At 40.6% G+C, this 25,242-nt stretch overlaps 1 protein-coding gene across 1 annotated transcript in view; it reads left to right on the plus strand.

The window, feature by feature from the left end:
• Positions 1–24,993, plus strand: part of LOC140524446 (solute carrier family 22 member 11-like) — a 40,907-nt gene extending 15,914 nt beyond the window's left edge. The window contains 6 exon segments of the mRNA XM_072638895.1: positions 2,528–2,645; positions 4,658–4,773; positions 6,353–6,567; positions 8,746–8,848; positions 21,893–22,099; positions 23,759–24,993. Of these exon segments, the coding sequence (XP_072494996.1) occupies positions 2,528–2,645; positions 4,658–4,773; positions 6,353–6,567; positions 8,746–8,848; positions 21,893–22,099; positions 23,759–23,825 (826 nt within the window). The 3' untranslated portion in view covers positions 23,826–24,993.
• Positions 24,994–25,242: the final 249 nt, after the last annotated feature.

Consider the following 25,242-nt stretch of genomic DNA (forward strand, 5'->3'; position numbering starts at 1 on the left):
GCCCACCTTCAAGCACTCCAGCCTCATCTACCATTTTGTGGGTCAAGTGGGTTCCTGATCATGCTGGACAGCGACTCCTACATGCAGCAGGGCTAATACCTCACCTAGCACTTCTAGGGTGACCAGACTAAGAGAAGTTATTGAAGAAACGCTGTAGCTTGTATGTCGGGAACCTCTCCTTTTACAAGCTGAGGAACGTATCTATGAACTCTTTGACAAGAGGGGTGATATAGGGAACATCATCATGGACATGGACAAAGTATAGAAAACAGCATGTGGATTCTGGTTTGTTGACCAGATGCCCAAAATGCCAGAAAGTACTTGAATGAAACTCACCAGGGAAATAAAACCATGTGTACAGACAGGGATACAAGTTTCTCAGAGGGTAGACAGGACAGACATGGATGGTTGGTGGCCCGGTACAAGATGAGAATCAGAAAGGTTATGACGCCAGGACAGAAGATTATGGGGAAATGAGAAGAATCAATGAGTGATGAAAACCTATCATTTAAAAAGGCAAACTTTGGCTGGTAGACAGATCCGGCAAAGAGCAGCACTGATATTCAGAACAAGGTTTATTTCTAACAGGCTCTCATTTATTTCTTTGCCTCTGCTGAGAATTAAGCCTGAAATGTCAACTTGGCTTTGCTCTCTGAAAATCATTCAATGTCTGAACCCAAGGTAGTGACTTTGGTCCCAGTGTGTGAGCTTTGAGGTTTTGTCTGCTTGCTAGGAGTACTTCCTATCACCTGAGGAACACGTAGTAACCAAGCAGATCTATAAATAGATATTTTTTAAAATTTTATTATTATTATTTTTTAATGTTTAACAATCACTGCCATACAATTGAGATTTTATCCCCCCCACACCTACCCCTCACTACCCCCCTCCCTCCCCACGACTGCATACAATTCTGTATAGGTTCTACATATACTTTCCTATTGAGTACATTTTCACTATAGTCATGCTATGTAGTCGGACTAAAATAAATGGAAGAAATCATATAACATGACTATAGTCATGCTATGTAGTCGGACTAAAATAAATGGAAGAAATCATATAACAAGTCAAAACATGACACACACACACACACACACACAAGCATGATCTGCTACATTCTGCGAATGACTTCCATATTTCTTTCTCTGAGTGTGGAAGGCATGTTGCCTTAGATAACCACCATTGGGATTTTTTTTTAAAGAAGTTCTTGCGTTATTACGAAATTCCAAGTCTACCAGAAAAAACTCTCGCACACTGTGGTCGTTGCTGTGCACTATAAATAGATATTAACCCAATATAGCGTAGCTTTCCTTGAAGTAAAATTCAGAAAGCCTTACTGCATAATTTAATAAACTGTTCATGACTCAGGACTTGGAATGATCATTTAAAAATACAATCTTAATGAAATTTGTACGAAATGAGTTGAATGATCTGTGTTCTAATATCAATATTCTAGAAATCAGAATGGTTTTATTTCTAAGCTGTTTGAAGTTATCTATTGTTTCCAAGAAAACTTCGAATTCATATAGACAGAAAAGTTTGTTAGAGAATTTTTAAAATGGTTCTGCCTCAGCACAAATGATCTGACCATTTCAGGGAGAGTGTTCTGCTCTGATGTTATCAATGGATGGTCCAGAAGAAATTTGTATTTACAATGTTAAAAGGGTTTATTAAACACATATTTAATCTTTTAAATAAAGGCTGTGGGGAAGATATATTAGATTCAGGAGTCACTTGCTTTAACCTTGCAATTGTGACAAGTTGATGCTAGGCCTGATGTATTTTTAATTTTTTCCTTTATTATCATGACAAGGGAATGGAGAGGATTTAGAGAAAAATCTGAAAAATCAAAGAAAAAACATTTTTAATAGAAAATATCAGATAAACTTCACTTAGAATGGAGGGAAATGCCTGTTTCTTGGGCAGTGGTTCAAGAAATATCAAAATGATATAATTCTCCTATCAGCATTTGCATTGCTGATATAAGAATGGAATTCTTGTTGAATTTTGCCCACAAATAGAGGAGGAGGACCTTTTTGTCACATTTAGAGCTTTAAGGAATGAAAGGGTGATTTAAATGGGGTGTCATCTACTGACAATTTTAGAAGTTTTTCTTGATAGGTCTATTTGATCATCTATTGGTAAGGACAGATTTGAGCTAAAAGCAAAAACCTGTTCTGTCTCATTTAAAAAAATTTTATTAAAGGGAAAAAAATCAAGAAGGGCCCCAGCTGACCAGTAACTCTGGGCATTTTGTTAGAAGTCTATGGCATAGGGTCATTGGGGATGAAACCTTTCACACATGAACTTTTGCATGTTAAACAAAACAAAGTAATTTTTTTATTTAGTTATAGTTATAGAATTATTAGTTATTAGTTATAGAATTAATTATAGTTATAGAATTAATTATAGTTATTAGTTATAGAATTAATAATAAGAAGAACTTGAGTTCTGCTACACTCAAGTGTGATTTTGAACAAGAAGGAGATGGAGAATTAACTATATCTGTCATGCACTCTTTAATCAGGTGGTTGCCAGAGTCGGCTGGTTGGCTGATTGTCCACAACAAGTATGATGATGCCTTAAAAATGCTCAGAAAAGTTGCAAAAATCAATGGAGTAAAGGATAAGACCCTGACTGTTGAGGTGAGAGGGGTAGGAGGAGCCAGGGCTGGGGTGTAGGAAATGGTCCCTTTTCAAGTCAAACCCAGCAGCCAGGGACCCACCAAGAGCGAAGTTTGATCTCTTATACTTCTTCAAGACTCGGTGGGCAAGTGAACAGGTAAGGGATTAGAGTGAGTACTTTAATCCATCCTGGACAAGAATAGGGACCAGTGATTGGACCCATCTCAAGGTATAGTGAACTTACCTTCTGAAGACATCAATTCTTGGGGCTTGCTAGCTGTGTCCAAGAAAGAAACCAGAGTGAAGGAAGAAGTACCTGAACTAAGGGAAGGTGTGAGGACGCCCTGGAGGAGGAGGGGAGAGTCTGTCTCCTCTGCAGCCCTCTGCCCTTCTGCTCTCCAGTCTCAAACACTATTCTCCATGTCCCTTCCTGTCTGCTCTTTCTGTATTTTCTCCTCATTTCTTTTTTTGCTCTGTAGTTTAACTCTTGCCCTACCATCCCCTAAGGAGACGATGTAAATTATATAAATGAATATTAAATGTGATTTAATTTTTAAAGCACTTAGCACAGTGCTTGCCATGGATTTGGTGCTGAATAAGTGTTTATTCCCTTCCTCCCTCTGGCCCCAGAGCAGCCTAGACTGAGGCTGAGGCTACCAAGGATCACCTGCTCACAAGGCAAATTTAGAAAAAGAGCCTCAGTGAAATTTGTGTGAAACAAGTTTAATGATTTGTGCTCTAGCAAATTACAAGAACACAAGGTAGGCACAGAAGCCAGCCCCTGAAAGCAGTGTGGATAGAACACACAGCAATCGTAAGAAGAGTGCTAAAGCCTCAGCCTCCTGCTGCAAGGACATAATACAGAAGCATGATGTTCTCTCTGTGGAGCTACAGTCTCTTACAACCATAGCTCATGAGCCCCCACTGGTGTGGTTGCCTTTGTTTTTCAGACAAAGAACACAAGCAAAAGCAAAGGCATTTAATGAAACAGCAAAATAAGGAAATATCAACTTTTTCCCCACAAAACGTGGAACACTTTCAACAACTGTAATATACATTGTCAATATGTAGAATGAACATGTGTAGGAAACATAATACAATACAAAATCCCCACCTAAGGATCTCTATAGTCCAACCCCCTTGTTCTATGGACAAGGAAACTGAAGTCCAGAAAGTTTTTAGTGAATTGCACAAATTCACACTTGTATTAATGGAGTGATCTGGACTCAGGTATCCTGACTCTAGAGTCAACATTCTCTTTGCTCTACTACATATGCATGGAGAGGAACACACAGAGGGAATGTGTGTGATTAGGACACATTTAGGAACCAAACAATCATAGAATTGAAGTTGGAAGGGACTTCAGAGGTTTTCTAGTTCTAACCCCTCATTTTACAAATGAGAAAACTCAGACCCGAGGAGAATAAGGGACTTGCTTAGTCCATGCCAGGAGTATCAATGGCAAGATTTGAACTCGGGATTTCTGCTTCCAGAGATAATGCTAAAGCTGATGTTTTCTCCTCTGTTGATTGTTAGCTTATATGGTGCATATATATTAGAGTGGACTAAGTTCTGAAAAACATTTAGCCGTTTGATTCAGAGAGTACCTATGATATAATTTCCTTAAAGTTTTCTTAATATGCACTGATGTTCCAGGGAGTGTTGCATCTATTTCTGAGCTGGATGTTAGTAGTTCCACGGAGGAGCACCCTCTGAGGATATGTGGGGCCAAAGTGTACATCCCTCATGTTACAGTGACAGGAATGGTCACAGCCTGTTGTCTCTGCTGATCTTGCACAACCTGAGGGTTCTCAAAGGTAATCCTCTGGTGCTATGGTCACAGGCCTGCTCCAACAGGCATGATGTTATGCAGCAGAGTAAGGAAAGACCTAATAAAACTTTGAGGTCATAGTGAGCTCTCACTTGGTCGCAGGACCTGCCTAGAATCTCTTACCAATCCAATCCTTCCTGATTCTTCCTTCTGTCCTTCCATACACTAACCTTCATGCTGACTCTATCCTTGACTCTTAAAGGCTTTGAGATCCACCATGAAGATGGAGCCGGCTGCAGTACAGACCCATTACACCATATTGGATTTGATCCGCTTTCCAATCCTGCGTACAAGAATCCTCTGTTTATCCTTTGCAGGGTAGGTTCCCTATGATGTATGAGGTATGGTAATATCTACAGCACCGCCTCCTCCTCCCTTCGCCCCCCCCCCCCCCCCCGTATCTCAGGTAGACACAGTAATGAGGCAGGAGAAAGAAGAGGCCCAGTTCTAATCTTCTATCAGTCAGTCACATAACTGTAGAACCTTAGAGTTGGAAAGGCCTTTGAAGGTCATCTAATCTAACCTTAATATAAATCACTCACTGGTGATCCCTCACTTTAACTCCACTAAAGGTTATCTAGCTTCTGACTGAAAACCTCTAGTGAGGGGGAGTCCACTCTCCCTTGGTGCTCTTTATTCTACTTTCAGACAGCTCAAACTATTGTGAGGTTTTTCTTCTTATTGTTTAGTTGTTTTGGTCATGTTTGACTCAGTGACTCCATGTGGCTTATTTTTTGGCAAAGATACTGGAGTGGCTTGCAGTTTCCTTCTCCAGCTCCTTTTACAGATGAGGAAGCTGAGTCCAACAGGGTGAAGTGACTTGTCCAGCATTACACAGTCAATAAGTGTCTGAGGTCAGATTTGAATTCAGATCTTGCTAACTCTTGATCTGGCACTTTATACAGAGCAGAGTGAGTTCCAACATCTATTTAGGTAATGGAAGGTCCTTATCATTGTGCTATCTTGCTCCAATGTACTGGGTTTGTGATTCATTTGCCAAACCCCTCATCCAATTTTTCCCTCTGCTCAAGTGGTGTGTAGTAAATGGTTACAAAAATATCCCTTGTGTTTCTCTCTCCTTTGATTCTCATCCAAATTGTGCTCATCACCCCCACCCCAATTCCTGGATTGTGTGACTATTATTGAATAACTGAAATCTTTGATTAAGTCATGGTCATCACCTACTGTGTTTTGTCAACATCTTTGTAATTTTAATTTGGGTGATTTGCTGATGGTTATTTTTGGCTAAAAGACAAGGAAATTAATAAAATTAGTTATGCTTCTAAATATACATTTAGGTTAGTTAGATGAGTCAGATGCTCATAACATCTTCCTTGTCTCTAATCCCCAGAATAGTTTAGGCTACTTCCCCAGTAGTGGTTTTACCCTGAACTTCTGGTACTGACATTTAGAGCTCTCCACAATCTGATTCTAGGCCAAATTTGTAGACTTGCTTAATATTATTGTCCTTCCTGCTCTCTACATTATAATCATAAATGACTTTCTTGATATTTCCTGAACTACTCTCTGTCTTTGTATGTATGGTTCCTCATGCCTAGAACATATCCCCTCCTCACCTTTGCCTTCTGGAATCCTTGGCTGCCTTCAAAGCTCAGCCCCAGGCACCAGCTCCTCCTGAAGCCTTTTCTGGTCACCTCACTTAGTGATCCTCTTGCCCTCCTGCATTTATAAGGCCTTTACTTAACTGTATTCATGGGGTATTGCCACCTTGAGCAGGATATGAACTCCTTGAGAGGTTTATGTCCCTAGCACCTACTTTAGACCCTGGTACACAACAGGTGATTAATAATCTATACCTAATAATAAACTGTATTTACTGGTGAGCTCTGGGCTCCAGATCTGATGGATTCTCTCTGCTTCCCCACATCTGCCACAGTTTCACAACAGGGTTGCTTATTTATGGGCTCGCGCTGGATCTTCAGAACTTGGGGAACAATATTCAGATGCTGCAGATTCTTTTTGGAGTTTCCACCTTCCTAAGCAGGATTGGGTCCGTGTTCCTCATGAACTACCTTGGCCGTCGAACAGTAGGTGTGGCCTGCTTCCTTCTTGCTGGACTATTCATGCCTGCCAGTACCTTTCTGCCTCAAGGTAAGAGAGGGGACTTTGGAGAAAGGGGAAAAGGGATGGGGGATTTTCATAGTATCAGAGGCAGCTAGGTAACCCAAAAGGTGCAGCACTGGTCCTGGAGTTAGGATAACCTGAGTTCAAATCCAGACTCGGATATTTCCTAGCTGAGTGATCCAGGGCATATTACTTAACCTCTGCCTGCCTCCATTTCCTATTCTGCAAATAGGGAGAAAAATAGCATCTACCTCTTAGGGTTCCTGTCAGATAATATTTGTAAATGTATATCCCAGTGTCTACTACATGGTAGGCTCAATATAAATAATAGGTATGCTACCACCACCACCGCCACCACCATTACTATCACCACCACCAACATCATCATCATCATCATCATCATCATCATCATCATCATCATCATCATCATCATTATCATCATCAATCATCAGCATGATGCCCTTTACTCAAGGCAGGCTTGCATATGGCCTCCCTGGACTGAGCTGACCTTCCCCTCCCCCTCCATCTTTGCAGCATTGGGACATTGAAATGAATCTGGCACTGGGGCTCTTGAATCTGCCATGGGACTATAGGGAGGAAAAGATGTACTTGTGGTTCCCTTCATTAAACGGTAGAACTTAGAGCACAAAGTTCTTGGGGCAGGAATGAATGGTCATTGAGTGTTAGGACCCTAGAGGCAAAGGAGATGGAGATCTGCTCTCGCAGCCAGGAAGTACCTCCCGTGTACACTGTATATTTCTTGTGTACATATATATATATATACACACACATATAGATAGTTGTTTGCATGTTGTCTCTCCTATTAGAAGTTGAGCTCCTTATGGGCAAGGTCCTTGTTTTTGCCTTTTTTGGTTTTCTCAGGGCTTAGCAGACTGTTGGACATGGAGGAAATGCCTCACACATACTGTCTGTATGACTGGTCAAGAACCTTAAATCCACAGTGCTCTAGGCCACTATCAAACTACAAATTGCAGAAAAAGCACCAATCTAAGTTGGTAAATTAACTTTCTATATCTAGGTGTTTCCTATAAGTCAGGCAAGGATAAAATTATTGGGTCAGTCCCTAGACTTATTGACTCTTGAGACCAGAAGGACCCTGAGTGACAGCATCATAGATCTAAAGCTAGAAGAGACCTCAGAGGCCATCTCATCCAAATCTCATTCTTTTACACATGACAAAACTGAGGCCCAGGAAACTGAGATGATGTGCCCAAAGTCACACAGGTAGTGATTTGAACTTAGGTCCTCTGCCTCCAAAGGCATCACTTTTCCCACTGTGCCATGGTACCTCCCCAACCTCCTCATTTTAAGGAAGAGGAAATAGGCTCAGAGAGGAAAACCAACTTGCCCAGAGCTGCAAAGCTAATAAATGGCAGAACTAGGACTTGAACCCAGGCCAGGATATATGAGTAGGAAAATAGGAATGATGGATGAATAGATGCATAGGTGATAGGTAGATGAATGGGTGGATATATTAGATGAATGGATAGAAAGGTGGAAAGACAGTTACATGGATAAATGACTAGATAAGTGGATAGATGGAGAAAGGGGGAGATAGAGAAAACAATTGAATAGAAAAAAGTGTTGACTAAATAACTGCCATACGACTTGAATTTAGGCTTACTGAGTTTCTTAAAGGCAGGGACCCCCTTGAATTCATCTTTACATTACCCCCTTACCACTTAGCACACAGTCTTATACACAGTAAGGACGTTATAAGTACTTAGCATTTGCTAGACTAAACAAACAAATAAAAATTACCATTTATAGAGCATTTTACAGTTTGCAAATTGTTTTGCATGTATTATCTCATTTGTCTCTCACAATAACCCTGGGAGGGAGATCCTCATTTTACAGACAATGAAACTAAAGTTGAAACAGGTTAAGTGTCTTGCTCAGAGTCACTCAGCTAGTAAATATAAGAACTCAGATCTTCCTGACCCTAAACCTAGAATCTATCCCTACGCTACCTAGATGCCTCTAAAAGTAAATATTATTAGGATAAATGGATGAATGGGTCAGTCGATGAAAGGAATGAATGGATAGACAAATAAACTGAATGAATGCATGGATGAATAAGTGAATGGATAGACTGAAAGAATCAATGGATGAATGAATGAACAAATCAGTGTTCCAAGATGTATTGAACTCTGACTTATTAAAGATTTTGTCTTTTGGTTGTAGAAATTTTGCGTGTTGTTTCAGCAATGCTGGCAACCAGCTGTATTATAGTCTGCATTTCCTGCAGCGGTGTCTATAATGTCGAACTCCTACCCACAAAATTCAGGTAGGACAGAGCATCTGGGGATGAAGGAGTCATTGCTGTTTCTGTGGGAAGTGGGAAGGGGGAGAGACTCAGTAGAGCAGATCACCCAAGAGACTTGGCAGAGAGGTGGTCTGTATCTGGTGTACTCCCTTACATAACCCGATGGCAAAGCAGTTTTAGCTGTCCTTCCGAGGACCTCCTTTCACTCTCCTTATCTTACTCTGGAAAAGGAGTCAGAGTAGCCTGTATTGCTGTTATCACCTCCAGATTCTCCCTTTGCCTCCTTCCCTCAATAACCTTTTCTCTTTTGAACTTCATACAATGAACATTTTCTGCTCATTACAAAGATTCTTGGTGAATATCTAGAAGGAGGAACAATGATTACAAAGGGCCATAATGGTGGTGTCATTAACAACAAGGCATGCCAGAATAACCTCATAGGCTTTTCTTTTTGGACAAGATTACTTGGTTGGTTGTCGTCCTTCGTCTTCGAAGAGGACAAAAATGACATTACCATTGTAAAGTGAAATTTCAGTGTATCTGACTGTGGCTGATCAGACCAATACGAGCTCAGAATGCTCTACCACAGGTTGGGCACAGATAGTCCATATGAATATTTGGGGTGGATACCCCAAATTTGCACATCCTACATTTACTTTGTGCTCTTTCAATTTTGTTTTGTTCAAAGAGAACAGCACCTTCTCTTATGTGGGCATGCCATGTTGAGCAGTCCTGTGCCAGTGTCTCATGCCAGTGTGCCATGTTGCACAGTCAAATCCAAAGTTCTTGAGAGAGACCTTGAGAGTGTTCTTGTATTGCTTCTTCTGGCCACCATGTGATCACCTGCCCCATGCAAGTTCTCCATAAAATAGTCCTTTTGGCAAGAAAGCATTTTACATTCGAACAACGTGGCCAGCCCATGGGAGTTGTATTTTCTGAAGCATAGTTTGAATACTTGGCAGTTCAGCTCGAGCAAGGACTTCAGTGTCTGGTACCATATCCTGCCAGGTGATCCTCAGAATCTTCCTAAGACAGTTCAAATGGTAGAGTGTCCATGTTTCACAAGCATATAACAATGAAGTCAGCACAACGGCTCTGTGGACCTTCAGTTTGGTAGTCAATCTAATACCTCTTCTCTCCCAAACACTGAGCTAACTCTGGCAATGAGTGCATCAGCCTCGTTGTCAATGTGTACATACCTGTACATACATTACCAAGGTAAGTGAACTTACCCACAGAATTCAAAACTTCTCCATTTGTTGTAACTGGTGGTTCCGCACATGGATGGTGTGGTGGTGGCTGATGGAGCACTTGTGCTTTTTTGGTGTTAATTATTAGGCAAAAATTAGCCAGGCAACAGAAAATTGATCCATACGTTGTTGCATCTCAGCTTCAGAGGCTGCAATGAGTGCACAATCATCTGCAAACAGAAAATTATGCACCAACACTCCCTCCACTTTAGTCTTGGCTTGTAGCTTTTTCAAATTGAAGAATATACCATCTGTATGGTAGTTGACCCTGATGTCGTTTTCATCCTCATTGCATTTGTCAACATAGCTGAAAACATCATGCTAAACAGCATGGGAGAAAGCATACAGCCCTGTTTCACTCCCTTAGTGACTGGGAAGGCACGAGAGCTTTGTCCATTATCCAGAACCGGGGCAAACATGCCATCATGAAATTGACGTACAATATGAGCTTCTCTTGGAAGCCAAATTTTGACATAATTTTTCCTAAACCCTCATGACTACAGTGTCAAAGGCCTTGGTCATATCCACAACTGTTGTGTATAGACTTCTGTTCTGCTCCTGGCATTTCTCCTGGAGCTGTCGGGCAACAAACACCATATTGACTGTTCCTCGACCCGTTCTGAATCCACACTGGCTGGCTCTCAGGTATATAACATCTTCCAGGTGAAGGATCAGCCTATTAAGGAGGACTCTAGCAAGAATTTGCCAGCAATGACTAAGAGAGAGATCCCCCTGTGATTGTCACAGGACAATCTATTTCCTTTACTTTTACAGAGATGAACAGTGGAGGTATCCTTGAACTCCTGGGGGATAACCTCCTCTTGCCATATAACCTGGAAAATTTCAGTCAGCTTTTGTATGGTCACCATGGTCACCCTACTTTGTAAATCTCAGCTGGAATAGAATCAGCACCAGGTACTTTGCCACGTGAAAGGAGCCTAAAGGCCCTCAAAACCTCTTCTTCAGTTGGAAGTTCAGCTAAGGAGGAATTGACTTCAACCTGAGGTAAACGGTCAATGGCCTCAGCATTGATTGATGATGGTCTGTTGAGAACGCTATGGAAGTGTTCAGCCCATCTCTCTAGGATTATGTCGTTATTACTAATCAATGTGGCTCCATCAGCACTGAGTAGTTGTGATGCACCATAAGTTTTTGGTCCATAAATAGCTTTCAGGGAATCATAAAAGCGTTTTGGATTGTTACTGTTAACATAAAACTGAATTTCTTCTGCCTGCTTACTGAGCCAGGAATCCTGCATCTCTCTAAGCTGTGCTTGTACTTTGCTTTTGATGGAACTAAATGCTGCCTTCTTAGAGGTGGATGAGCTATCCTGCTGGTAAATCCTGTGGAGTTCAGGTTTTTCATTTAGCAGCTTCTGAATTTCCCCACCATTTTCATCAAACCAGTCTTGGTGTTTGCAAGACCCAGATGTTCTGGCCAGATGAGCACATGCAGTGCTGTACACCAAATCTCTGAAAGCTGCCCACTCCTTTTCTGCTCCACTGTTGCCAACTGTGTGTTGGCTCAACTTTCCCTCCATGTCAGCAGCAAACTGTTCACGCTCAGAGAAGAGCTCTAATTTGTTGACATTAACTCTTCTGGTAGTCATTTTGCCTTGAGGGCAGTGCTTTTGATGAATGCAAATATTTAGCTTGGAAAGGATAAGTCTATGATCAGTCCGGCACTTTGCACCACATATTGCCTTTGTCACTCTCACATCTTGTCTGTCTCTTCTCCTTACAACCACATAGTCTATTACATGCCAGTGTTTGCTGCAAGGGTGCATCCATGAAGTTTTATGGCGTTTAGGTAAATGGAAGACAGTGTTGGTGATGAGAAGGTCATGTGATGCACAAGTCTTCAGCAGCAAATGACCATTGCTGTTGCTTATTCCAACTCCATTCCTCCCTAGGACTCCCTGCCAAGTCTGGTAGTCTGAGCCTACTCTAGCATTAAAGTCACCCAGAATTATAAGCTTGTCCTCTTTTGGCACATTGACGATAAGGGTCTCTAGGTCTTCATAAAATTTTTCTTTGACTTCATCACAGTTTGTCGTGGAGGGAGCATAGGCACTGATGATGATGGCATGGCATTTTCCTGTGAGTGGCAATCGCATTGTCATGAGCCTGTCATTCACTCCTATTGGCAGGCATGCCAGCTTGCTGATTGCAAAGCCCACACCAGCTTCACAGTGCTCACCTTCACTGCATCCACTCCAGAAAAATGTGTATCCAGCTCCAACTTCAGTAAACTGACCTTCATTTGCCAACCTTGTTTCATGCAGGGCTGCTATTTGCATGTGATACCTGTTGAGTTCTCTTGCAACAAGAGCAGTTCTAAAGTAGTGGAGAAGGGGAATTCTGTAGATAGAGTTTATGTCAAGGTTGTAGGGTTTTTTTGGTGACTGGGGAGACTGTTGGGTTAAATAACTTGCCCAGGATTACACAACTAGTAAGTGTCTGAGGGTGGATTTGAACTCAGGTTCCTCCTGATTTAAGGGGTAGTGCTCTATGCACTGTGCCTCTCACTTTAAAAAACTTGATAGAGTATCTTATACTATTCCTCAGGAGAAGATGGAATGACATAGATTGAATGGAAAGACATGATGAGATTACATCAGACAGATTCAGAATTGGTTGTATGGCCATACTGGAAGGAGTGGTTGTTAATGGTTTGTTGTCAGTGTAGCAGGAGATCTCCAGTGGAGTGGCCAAGGGATCTGTGCCTGGACCTACTCTCTTTATCCTCCACGTCAATCCCTTGGGTAAAGGCATAGATAAATTGATCATCAAATCTGCCAATGACCAAAAATGGCTAGGGATCTTTAATGCATGGGCTGTGAGTCAGGATCCAAAAGGACTTTGAGAGGCAAGAACATTGGGGTGACTCTAAGAAAATGAAATGTAATGAAGATAGATGTAAGCCAAAAAGATCCACTCCACATTGCTCCCAGGGACAAAGAGGCGACAGTCTCTCTGTCCCCTCCCTTTGGCATGTCTCACCTGGGCACCACTGATGTAATTGATCTGACAAGTATCCAGAAGAGGACAATCAACATGGTAAGGGACCACGAGCTTATGACTGAAGTAAGAGGAGCAACTGAAGCAACTTGGCATGTTTAGTCTTTTGTAAAAATTATTTTATTTGTTTTCAGTGTTCTATAATCACTTCCATCTATCTTATATCTTTTCCCCTCCTTTCCCCTCCTTTCCCCTCTCCATCCCCACTCCCCACATTGAGATGGAGTACAATTTTATATAGGTTCTACACATACATTTCTATTAAATACATTTTCACTTTATTCATGTTGCACAGAAGAATTAAAATTAATGGGGGAGTAGAAGACAAAACAAAACAAAACAAAATAAAATAGTCTGCTTCATTCTGTGGTCCAGTTCCATAGTTCTTTCTCTGGATGTGGAAGGTGTTTTGCCTCAAGAGTCCATTGAGAATTTTTTAAGTCCTTTCAGTGCAATGAAGTACTAAGTCTACCAGAAAAATTCCTCACACACTGTGGTTGCTGCTGTATGCAAAGTTCTCCTGGTTCTGCTTCTTTCACTCAGCACCAGTTCATATAAATATTTCCAGGCCTCTCTGAAATCTTCCTGTTCATCATTTCTTATGGCACAATAGTATTCCATTACATTCATATACCACAACTTGTTAAGCCATTCCTCAATTGATGGGTATCCCCTCGATTTCCAGTTCTTAGCCACCACAAAGAAAGTTGCTATAAATATTCTTGTACATGTGGGACCCTTTCCTATTTCTATGATCTCTTTGGGATAGAGTCCCAGAAGCAATACTGCTGGGTCAAAGGGTATGCACATTTTTGTAGCCATTTGGGCAGAGTTCCAAATCACTCTCTAGAGTGGTTGGATCAGCTCACAGCTCCACCAACAATGAACTAGTGTTCCAACTCTCCCACGTCTTCTCCAACATTTATCATCTTCCTGTTTTGTCATGTTAGCCAATCTGACAGGTACCTCAGAGTTGTTTTGATTTGCATCTCTCTAATCAATAGTGATTCAGAGCATTTTTTCATATGACTATAGATAGCTTTAATTTCTTCCTTTGAAAATTGCCTGTTCATATCCTTTGACCATTTATCAATTGAGGAATCACTTGTATTCTTATACCTTTGACTCAGTTCTCTATATATTTTAGAAATGAGGCCTTTATCACATACACTGGTTGCAAAAATTATTTCCTCGGGGAAGTGGAATCAAGATGACATAGTAGAAAGATGCACATACTCTAGCTCCTCTCCCACAGCCCATAAAACACTTGTAAAGAATGACTCTCAGCAAATTGTAGAGCAGCAGAAGTCACAGAACGATGGAGTGGAGATTTCCAGGCCAGGGTGACCTGGAAGTCCAACAGGAAAGGTCTATCACACAGGATGCAGAGTGGAGTACAGCCTAGCCTTGGCTGTGTGGCACTGGGAAGAGTGGACGGGAGCAGGTCTCGGAGGTGGAATCCCTAGCAGCATCGGCGTTTCTAGGGTCCCTCAACCCACAAGCGCCAAAGGCAGCTTCAAATGTTAGTGAGAAAGCCTTTTCACCTTTGTGACAAGGGAGCAGAGTCCTCCCCTAGCCCCAGCTCCAGGCAGTGGTGGCAGCAGCAGCAGCAGTGGGCAGCAGTGGCTGCTGTGGCAATGGCTTTGGTAGGCAGTAGTCAGCGTCCATTGTTGGAGCCCTCAGCTTAAAATCCCTGGGGGAATTGAGCAGCTGATCTTAATCTCACACTGAGTGGCAGCCTGACCCTGGGAACCCCACGAGATCTGAATCTCAGCCCTGAGTGCTGGCCTGGTGGAACTGGAGGCAATTGTGGAGGTGGAATTCTACTACTTGCAGATTCTGGGCAGAAAAGTTTCTGGTTGCTCCTAGACCAGTATGCAGGCTTGATTGTGCCACCTTGGAGGAACTGAGGTCTTATAGGTGTCCAGAGTATACTCTGCTCTTGATAACAGACCCAAAGTTCAAGGAACTGTTTGGGAAAATGCTCAGAAAAGGGAAAAAAATAAGACTATAGAAGGGTACCTTCTTGGTGAACAGATATTTTCTCCCATCCTTTTGGATGAGGAAGAACAATGCTTACTATCAGGGGAAGACATAAAAATCAAGGCTTCTGCATTCCAAACATTCAAAATAAATATTCAATGGGCTCAGGCCATGGAAGAGCTCAAAAAGGATTTTGAAAATCAAGTAAGAGAGGAGAGGAAAAATTGGCAAGAGAAATGAGAGCAATGCAAGAAAATCATGAAAAGCGAGTCAACAACTTGCTAAAGGAGACCAAAAAAATACTGAAGAAGATAACACCTTTAAAAATAGACTAACTCAATTGGCAAAAGAGGTCCAAAAAGCTAATGAGGAGAAGAACGCTTCAAAAAGCAAAAGTAGCCAAATGGGAAAAGAGGTTCAAAAACTCACTGAAGAAACTAGCTCTTTAAAAATTACAATGGAAGAGATGGAAGCTAATGACTTTATGAGAAGTCAAGAATTCACAAAATAAAACCAAAATAATGAAAATAAAACCAGAAGGCAATATAAAATGCCTCATTGGAAAACAACTGACCTGGAAAATAGATCCAGGAGAGATAATTTAAAAATTATGAGACTACCTTAAAGTCATGATCATAAAAATAGCCTAGACATCATCTTTCATGAAATTATCAAGGAAAACTTCCCTGATATTCTAGAGCTAGAGGGCAAAATAAATATTGAAAGAATATTCAGATCACCTTCTGAAAGAGGTCCAAAAAGATAAACTCCTAGGAACACTGTAGCCAAATTCCAGAGTTTCCAGGTCAAGGAGAAAATAATGCAAACAGTCAGAAAGAAACAACTTGAGTATTGTGGAAATACAGTCAGGATAACACTAGATGTAGCATCTTTTACATTAAGCGACTGAAGGGCTTGGAATATGATATTCCAGAAGTCAAAGGAACTAGGATTAAAACCAAGAATCACCTACCCAGAAAAACTGAGTATAATACTTCAGGGGAAAAATGATCATTCAATGAAATAGAGGACTTTCAAGCATTGTTGATGAAAAGACCAGAGTTGAAAAGAAAATTTGACCTTCAAACACAAGAATCAAGAGAAGTATGAAAAGGTAAACAGGAAAGAGAAATCACAAGGGACTTACTGAAGTTGCACTGTTTACATTCCTAAGACAATATTTGTAACTCTTGAAACTTTTCTCAGTGTCTGGGTAGTTGGTGGGATTACACACACACACACACACACACACACACACACACACACACACACACAGAGACAGAGAGACAGAGAGCACAGGGTAAGTTGAAAAGGAAGGGATCATATCTAAAAAAATAAAGTTAAGGGGTGAGAGAGGAATATATTGGGAGGAGAAAGGGAGAAATGGAATGGGGCAAATTATGTCTCATAGAGGAGGCAAGAAAAAGCTTTTCCAATAGAGGGGAAAAGGGAGGAGGTGAGAGGGGAAAAATGAAGCTTACTGTCATCACATTTGGCTCAAGGAAGGGGTAACAGGCACACTCAATTTGGTATGAAAACCTATCTTACACTACAGGAAAGTAAGGGAGAAGGGGATAAGCAGGGTGGGGGGGAATGATGGAAGGGAGGGCAAATGGGAGGATGGAGCAATTAGAAGTAAACTCTCTTGGGTAGGGACAAGGTCAAAAGAGAGAATAGAAGAAATGGGGGGCAGGACAGGATGGAGGGAAATATAGTTTGTCTTATACAACATGACTATTATGGAAGTCATTTGCAAAACTACACGTATATAGCCTATATGGAATTGCTTGCCTTCTCATTTGGGATGGGAGGAGAGGGAGGAAGGAAAAGAAGTTGGAACTCAAAGTTTTAGGAACAAATGTTAGAATTGTTTTTGCCTACAACTGGGAAATAAGAAATACAGGTAATGGGATATAGAAATTTATTCTGTCCTACAGGACAAAAGAGGAAAATAGGGACTAGGGAAGGGAGGGGTGTTAGAAGGGAGAGCAGATTGGTGGCAGGGGTAATAAGAATGCTCTGCGTTTTGTGGTGGGGGAGGGGAGAGATGGGGAGAAAATTTAGAACTCAAAATTTTGTGGAAATGAATGTTAAAAACAAAATAAAAAAATAAAAAATTAAAGAAAAAATCATGGAAGAAAAATTATTTCCCAGTTTTCTGCTTCCCTCCTAATTTTGGTTGCATTGAGTTTGTTTGTGCAAAGCCCTTTCCATTTAAGGTAATCAAAATTGCCCATTTTGCACTTCATAATGTTCTCTATGTTCTATTTGGTCAAAAATTTCGTCATTGTCCGTAAATATGACAAATACACTATTCCTTGCTCCCCTAATTTGTTCGTAGCATCAATCTTTATACTTAGATCATGCATCCATTTGGGCTTTATTCTTTTTTACGATGTTAGGCATTGGTCTATACTCCATTTCCGCCACACTGTTATCCAGTTTTCCCAGCACTTTTTGTCAAACAGTGAGTTCTTATCTCAGGAGCTGGGGTCCTTGACTTTATCAAACAGTAGACTGCTGTATTCATTTACTACTGTGTCTTGAGTGCCTAACCTATTCCACTGGTCTACCCCTCTTTCTCTCAGCTAGTACCAAGTAGTTTTGATAATTGCTGCTTTATAATACAATTTGAGATCTGGTATGGCTAGGCCACCTTCCCTAGCATTTCTTTTCATTAGCTCCCTTGATATTCTCGACCTTTTGTTCTTCCAGATGAATTTTGATATTATTTTTTCATGCTCTAGTAACTAACTATCTTGTAGTTTGATCAGTATGGCATTGAATAGGTAAATTAATTTAGGTAGAATTGTCATTTTTATTATATTAGCTCGGCCTACCCATGAGCAACTGATGTTTTTCCATTTACTTAGTTCTGACTTTATTTGTGTGACAAGTGTTTTGTAATTGTGTTCATATAGTTCCTGGTTTTTTTGGCAGCTAGATTCCCAGATATTTTATAATGTCTATCATACATTTAAATGGGATTTCTCTTTTTAACTCTTGCTGTGGGCTTTGTTAGTAGTAAATAGAAATGCAGATGATTTCTGTGGGTTTATTTTGTAACCTGCAGCTTTGCCAAAGTTGTTTTTATTTCAAGTAGTTTTTTACTTGATTCTCTGGGATTCTCTAAGTATATCATCATATCATCTATAAAGAGTGATAACTTAGTTTCTTCTTTGCCTCTTCTGACTCTTTTAATTTCTTTTTCTTCCCTTATTGCTACATTTCTAATGGCTAATTCTTATTGCTAGCATTTCTAATACCATATTGAATAATAGTGGTGATAATGGACATCCTTGTTTCACCCCTGATCTTACTGGAAATGTATCTAGTTTATCCCCATTGCATATAATGCTTGCTGATGGTTTTAGGTAGATACTACTTATTATTTTATGGAAAGTTCCATTTATTCCTGTGTTCTCCAATGTTTTCAATAGGAATGGGAGTTATATTTTGTCAAAAGTTTTTCTGCATCTATTGAGATAATCATGTGGGTTCGTTAGTTTTGGTGTTGAGCCCTCTCCAGTCATCCTGAGGAATATCAGGACACTGGATTCAGATGGCTCTGGAGGAGAAGTGAGACTGGTGACCTGCACAGCCCTCCCTCACTCAAAACAAAGTCAAGTGCAATACATGTCATAATTTCTCTGATGGCTTGATCTTCTTCGGCAATAAAGGATGAACACGATCCTGTGAGTAGATGCAGCTACCTGAATGCTAGCTGGGTACCTCACCTCTTCCTCTCCTGTCTGCCTCCTCCTCCCCTTCCTTCTTCTCTCCAAAGGAAGGTAAATTTGGATGTCCAAAAGTTCCCCAGTTGACTTAGGTTTTACTTGTTCCTTCCCTTCCCTTCTTTTCCCTTCCCTTCCCTTCCTTTCTTTTCCTTTTCCCCATCCTTTCCTGTTCTGTCCTCTCCCAAAACCCTTAACTTACTCCACTCTGTAACTGGGACTCCAATGGGTCCCTGCCAAGGGCTCCTGGACCCTCCTAGTTTTAGAGTGATTATCAACTGTAACTGTTGCTGTTTCCCACCCAGCCTGATGTCTTTGTTTTTCTTGACCTCATTAAAGGGGCCATGCCCTGGCTACTTCTTAAACAGGCCTATTCAATGAATGGGCATTGCCTCACCCTAAGTGAGTGCCTGCAAAACCTTGGACTAAAGGCCCCAAGGTCTCCCAGTGCATCCTGGGCCATCTCCAATCATCCTGAGGAATATCAGGTTACTGGATTCAGATGGCTCTGGAGGAGAAGTGAGGTTGGTGACCTGCACAGCCCTCCTTCACTCAAAACAAGATCAAGTGCAAGTCATGTCATCATTTCTCTGATGGCATGGTCTTCTTTGGCAACGAAGGACGAACACGATGATCAATAATACTAATAGTTTTCCTAATACTGAACCAGTCCTGCATTCCTGGCATAAATCCTACCTGATCATAATATATTATTCTCGTGATAAGTTGCTGTATTCTTTTTGCTAATATCTTCTTTAAAAATTTGCATCTATATTCATTAGAGAAATTGCTCTATATTTCTCTTTCTCTCTTTTGGTTATTCCTGGTTTAGTTATCAGAAACATATTTGTACTATAAAAAGAATTTTTAAGGACTCCTTCCCCAATTTTCCCAAATAGTCTATATAGCATTGGAATTAACTGTTCTTTAAATGCTTGATAGAATTCACTTGTAAATCCAACTGGCCCTGGAGATTTTTTCCTAGGGAGTTCAGTGATGGCTTGTTCAATTTCTTTTTCTGAGATGGGATTATTCAAGTATTCAATTTTGGCATGTTTAGCCTTAAGTAAAGCAGATTTGGGAGAACTCAAGTCCTGTCTTTTAGTATACGAAGGATTGTCTTGTGCAGCAGGGAGTACTCTTGTTCTGTTTGGACCTAACCAAGATCAGAACCAGGAAAGACGGTGGATGTTCACAGGCTCATTTAGCCTTGACGTCAGGAAAAGCTTCCTAAGGATTACAGTTGTCCCCAACTGGACTGGGGATAGATTCCCTCAAGAGGTGGTGAGTTTCTCCTCCTTGGAGGCCTTTCACCAGATGCTGGGCTACTTGTTGCATAGATTATAGGGGGGATTTGTTCATGCATGAGTTGAATGATATGTCCATCAAAGTCCTGTCCAGCTCTCAGATTCTGTGATTCTATACAAATCTTGGCATGGTTTATGTGTTCAAACCCAAGTCTTTCTGACTCCAGGTCTTATAAGCTATCTTCTATGTTAGGCTGGTTTTTGGTAAGGGAAGGAAGGGAGAGAAGAAGGCGGAAGGAAAGAAAGAAGGAATGGAGAAAAAAGACAGAAATAGAGTGAGGAAAAGAAGAATGAAGGGAAAAAGGAAGGAGGAAAACAAGAAAGGATTTCATCATAAAGTCTGAAAATGAAGACAAGGTTAATCTTTTTTTTTTTTAAATTTTAGTGATAAATTTGTTTTTGTTGTTTAGGCTTGAGTTCTGTCCAATTCTTTGTGACCCCATTGACTTAGAATATCAGGTCTTCTATCTTCCACTAACTCTGAAAGACTGTCCAAGTTCATGTTCATTGTTTTCATGACACTATCTGTTCACTTCACATTCTTCCATCCTTTTTTTCTTTTCCCTTCAGTCTTTCCCAACATTCCAACATTAAGGTCTTTGCCAATGAGTGCTGTCTTCTCATTATGTGGTCAAAGCATTTAACCTTGAGCTTCAGTGTTTGACCTTCAAGTGAAATAGCCTGAATTAATTTCACTACATATTGCCTGATTTTATCTTCCTGCTATCCAAAGGACTCTCAAAAGGCTTCTTCAGAATCACAATTCAAGTTGATTCTTCAGTGTTCAGCGTTCTTATAGTTCAACTCTCCTATCCATAAATTGCTACTGGAAACATCATTGCTTTAAGTATATCGACCTTTGTCAGCAAGTTGATGTCTCTGCTTTGCACTATGCTGTTCAGGTTTGCCAGAGCTTTCCTTTCAAAGAGCAAGTTTCTTTAAATTTCCTGGCTGCAGTCAACATTTACAATGATCTTTGAAACTAAGAATAGAAAACTGGACACTGCTTCGCTTTCTTCTCCTTCACTTTGCCAGGAAATGATGGGACCAGTTGCAAGATATTTTGTTTTTACATTACCTAAATTTCTCTCGTTATTCTTCCCCTTCCCCCAGTCATCCCATATAACAAAGTAAGTTCTGAAAGGAAAAAACACACAGGAAGAAAAGAAGACAATGGGTAAAACTGATCAAAACACCCAAAAATTCTGAAAATATCAGTAATATTTCATGTGCACGGATCTCTTAACTCTACAGAGAAGGAGGGGCAGAAGGAAGTATTTCTCGTTTGTGTCATTTTTTCCCTATTTATCTTGTCTTCTTCATTGTATATGTTGTTTTCTTGGCATTTCCACGAAATAGATAAGCCAATAGTTTGTATCCTCCAGGATACAAGTAGCAGAGATATGAAAGACTCTTTTCCAGGCTCCCACCAGTGGGGGAGTTTCATCCTTACTAGTGATGAAAGGGTGTTATCGTTTACCCATTTAGCTATAGATACAAGAGAGAAACAGGCAAAATTAAGCTATTGGGGCAAGATGAAATTACTATATCTGCTTACTTCTTGACAAGATCCTTTGGGGATAGAGCAACAGTTTCTTTCTTTTCAAATGTATAAATTCCAGGTGTCCAAAAACTTCCCACAGTTTTTAAGAACTTCAGTAGTCCAGGGATCATTCCCACTCACTGCAGACTCTACCCACAGGGATTTAAAGGAAGGGGATATTTAACAGATGTTGAGTGTAGGACAATCAGATTTCTTTTGCCCTGGCAGAAACACGTGCAGGGGAGTCATTCTCATGGTAGATCGTATTGGGGCAATGCTCGCCCCATTGATGAATACACTCAAGCATTACATTCCAGCCCTGCTACCAATCATCTTCGCAACCATGGCCATCACTGCTAGCCTGATGGTCTTCTTTTTCCTCCCGGAAACCCAGAATAAACCAATGCCTGACACCATCCAAGATATAGAACATGGGTGAGTACTGTCTGTGGTGTCTTGGGAAGGTCACCTAACTCATTTGAGCTTCATCTTCCTCATCTGTAAAAAGAGAGAGTTGGACTAGAAGAATAAATGAATGTATTTATTAAATCCTTGCTGTCTGCCATGCTTTATGCTAAGCATTTGGGAAACAACGATGTAAGCACAGAGTCCCTACACTGAAGGAACTTAAATTCTACTAGAGGAAGAAAACACACATGAGACAATCACAGGCCTGGAAGAGTGTTTTGGTCTGGAGAATCACAGAGAAGGTGAATGTGACCACAGGGAGTTGATTGACAAGGTCTTTCCAGGACCAATGACAGTGTTATTTTCAGTATGTTTCAAGAGCTGGAAAGAGGTGTGTGTGTGGGGTAATGGAGTGGTGAGACATAGCTTATGACATTGACAGGACAGCTTAGGAGGGTGGGAAAGGCATCAGTCTTCCAACTTCATATATTTGCTAAAGGTTAGTCCTATTCTGCCTGAGAAGTTTATCTATCCTAAGAGAAGTGGATGAAAGGAGTGTGTGTCATTTGTATAGATGGTAAGCTCCTTGAGGCAGGGACTATTCTGTCTTCATCTTTGTATTCTCAGTATCCAATACACTATTAGAATGCTTTTACACAATAGGAGCTTAACAGATCAAAATTATTTCTATTCACGTTGAGGGGGTAGAAGGCATATGAGAAGTCTATTAAAGACACAGAAAGAGTAGAGGACAAAAAGAAGAAAACAGGGTCTGGGAAGCCAAGGGAGAATAGAGAGAGAAGAATGGAGAAGGCCCTCTATGTTTCCTGATTTTAAGGGGTCAGGAAGAAGATGGAGAAACAGTGAAGGAGATAGAATGATCAGAGGTCCTGTGGTGTCATGGAAAGTCTTTCAACTTGGGCTACAAAGCCCTGGATCCAAGTCCTAATTGGACAGCTTATAACCATGAGAACTAGAGCATTAGGGTCATGCAGGGGCTGGGCATTTGAAGTCCCTAATAGTTCTCACATCCCATACTAGAAGTAGAGGTCACCAAGTCTAATCCCTTCACTTTACATTTGAGGAAGTAGGCCCAAAGTGGTGCAGGGTCTTGCCAAAGACATAACAATTTTAAGTAGCAAAACTAAGATCTGTTCCCAGGTCCTGGACTGCCCTTTAGAATTTAAGCTTCTCAAGAACTTGGAATGTTCCATATAATCTTACATTATAGAGTTGAATGGGACCTCAGAGACTCTAATTCTCTCATTTTAAGATGAGAAAATAAAAAAGTTGGCCATAGTCACATAGATAAAAAGAGTCTAAGGCAAGGGCTCTTTCCACAGTACACCATTGTTTTGCTATCTCCAGTGACCAGCACATAAGAGATGCCTAATAAATACATGGTGAATTGGATTGGATTTTGAGATGAAAACTTTTAATTTTTTTTAAACAAAGACACTACCAAAAGGTGGCACCCAAAGACATAGACTCATTTTATCCAATAGTCATCAAGGGCTTCCTGGCCATCTCAGACAAGTTTACTCCTCCTAAGTTAGATTAGTTAATATTGGTAAAAGCATTTGCCATAGTGCCTGGCCCATAGAGGGAGTAAATGCTTATCTCCTTCCCTTCCCATCTCATGTATCTACTCACATGTGTTTTTTCCCCCCATTCATTCATGGGAAGACATTCCAGAGAAGAAGAAAGACCAAGAGATGAGGGTGATGCTGCAGTGAAAGTAAGCAAGTTTTAAAATTGCTCCAGGATTCTGACTGAGAAGAAAAGGACTCTTGTCTAAACTGGGCTTTCCTATTCTCCTGGTGAGAAGGCCATGAGTCCAGTATTTAGAGAATCAGTCGTTCTGCTTGGACTCCAGGCTCTTAGGACGTTTCAGTAGTGCGAATCAATCAACAAAGCTTTAATTAAACACTTGCTAAGTGCTAGGAATTGGAGACACAAAGACAAACACCAAGCAAGTTTTGCTTTCCAGGAGCTCACCTACTACTTGGGGAGACAACACAGAGGCAAATCAACAAATACAAAATTTAATTCAAATAAAGAGTCTTCACAGAGGACCTGTGCCCATTTACTTGGAGCTGCCCTGACTCCAAAGCTGAGTTCTCATGATTCCCCTTATCACACCTCTGTTCCAGCCAAGCTTGTCCTCCAACCTCCCAGTTGGGTTCTTTTATCAACTTAACCTTTCCCTCTGACAATTCTTAGTTCCCAACTCCAATGGAAAAGCGTTCTTCATTTTTCAAGTTATTAGTGATCTTTTCTTCTTCAAATTGCCTATGCAATGCAAACTCTTGGAAGGCAGGGTATGTTTTTGTTTTCTCTCTGTGTCATCCTCACCCATAATGGTTCCCTGTCTTGTGAATCCTTCATAAATGTTTATTGAACTGAACTGAATCAAATTGAATTATTCGAAATCAATATGAAGAGAAGTCAATAAAATGTGGCAGTTGGCATAAAACCAGGAGGAAGTCACAATATAAAGTACCAGGGTTTTTGTTTATTCGTGTACAGGGCAATGAGACTCTTACCTATAACAGAATTACCTGGGAACAAGAAAGGAGAAAGCTGTGTGCCTCATTCTCCAATTGATAAATCCAATTGTTAAATTTGTATCAAAGGATATGAACATTTTAATTTTTTCTAATTACATGTAAAGACAATTTTTACATTCATTTAACAGTTTTAGTTCTACTTTCTTTCCTTCCCTACTCCTAATCCCTCCTCCCTGAGACAGTAAGCAATTTGACATCAGTTGTACATGTGTGATCATGCAAAACATATTTCCACAATAGCCACGTTGAGAAAGAACCCAGAATCCAAAAAAGAAAAAAAAACAGAAACAAATAAAATGAAAAATAGCATGTGTTGTTTTACATTCAGACTTCATCAGTTCTTTCTCTGGAGGTGGATAGCATTTTTCATTATAAGTCCTTTGGAATTGGCTTATATCATTGAACTGCTAAGAATATAGCTAAATCATTCACAGTTGATCAGTGTGTCATATTACTATTACTCTGCACATTACTCGCACTTCACTTTGCATCAATTCATGTGTGTCTTTCAAGGTCTTTTCTGAAACCACCCCTGTGGTGAGCACAACAATGTATCACAATTTGTTTGACCTTTTCCCAGTTGATTGACATTCCCTCAAT

Source organism: Notamacropus eugenii, chromosome 2 (assembly GCF_028372415.1).
Source record: "Notamacropus eugenii isolate mMacEug1 chromosome 2, mMacEug1.pri_v2, whole genome shotgun sequence".
Taxonomy (NCBI): Eukaryota; Metazoa; Chordata; class Mammalia; order Diprotodontia; family Macropodidae; genus Notamacropus; species Notamacropus eugenii.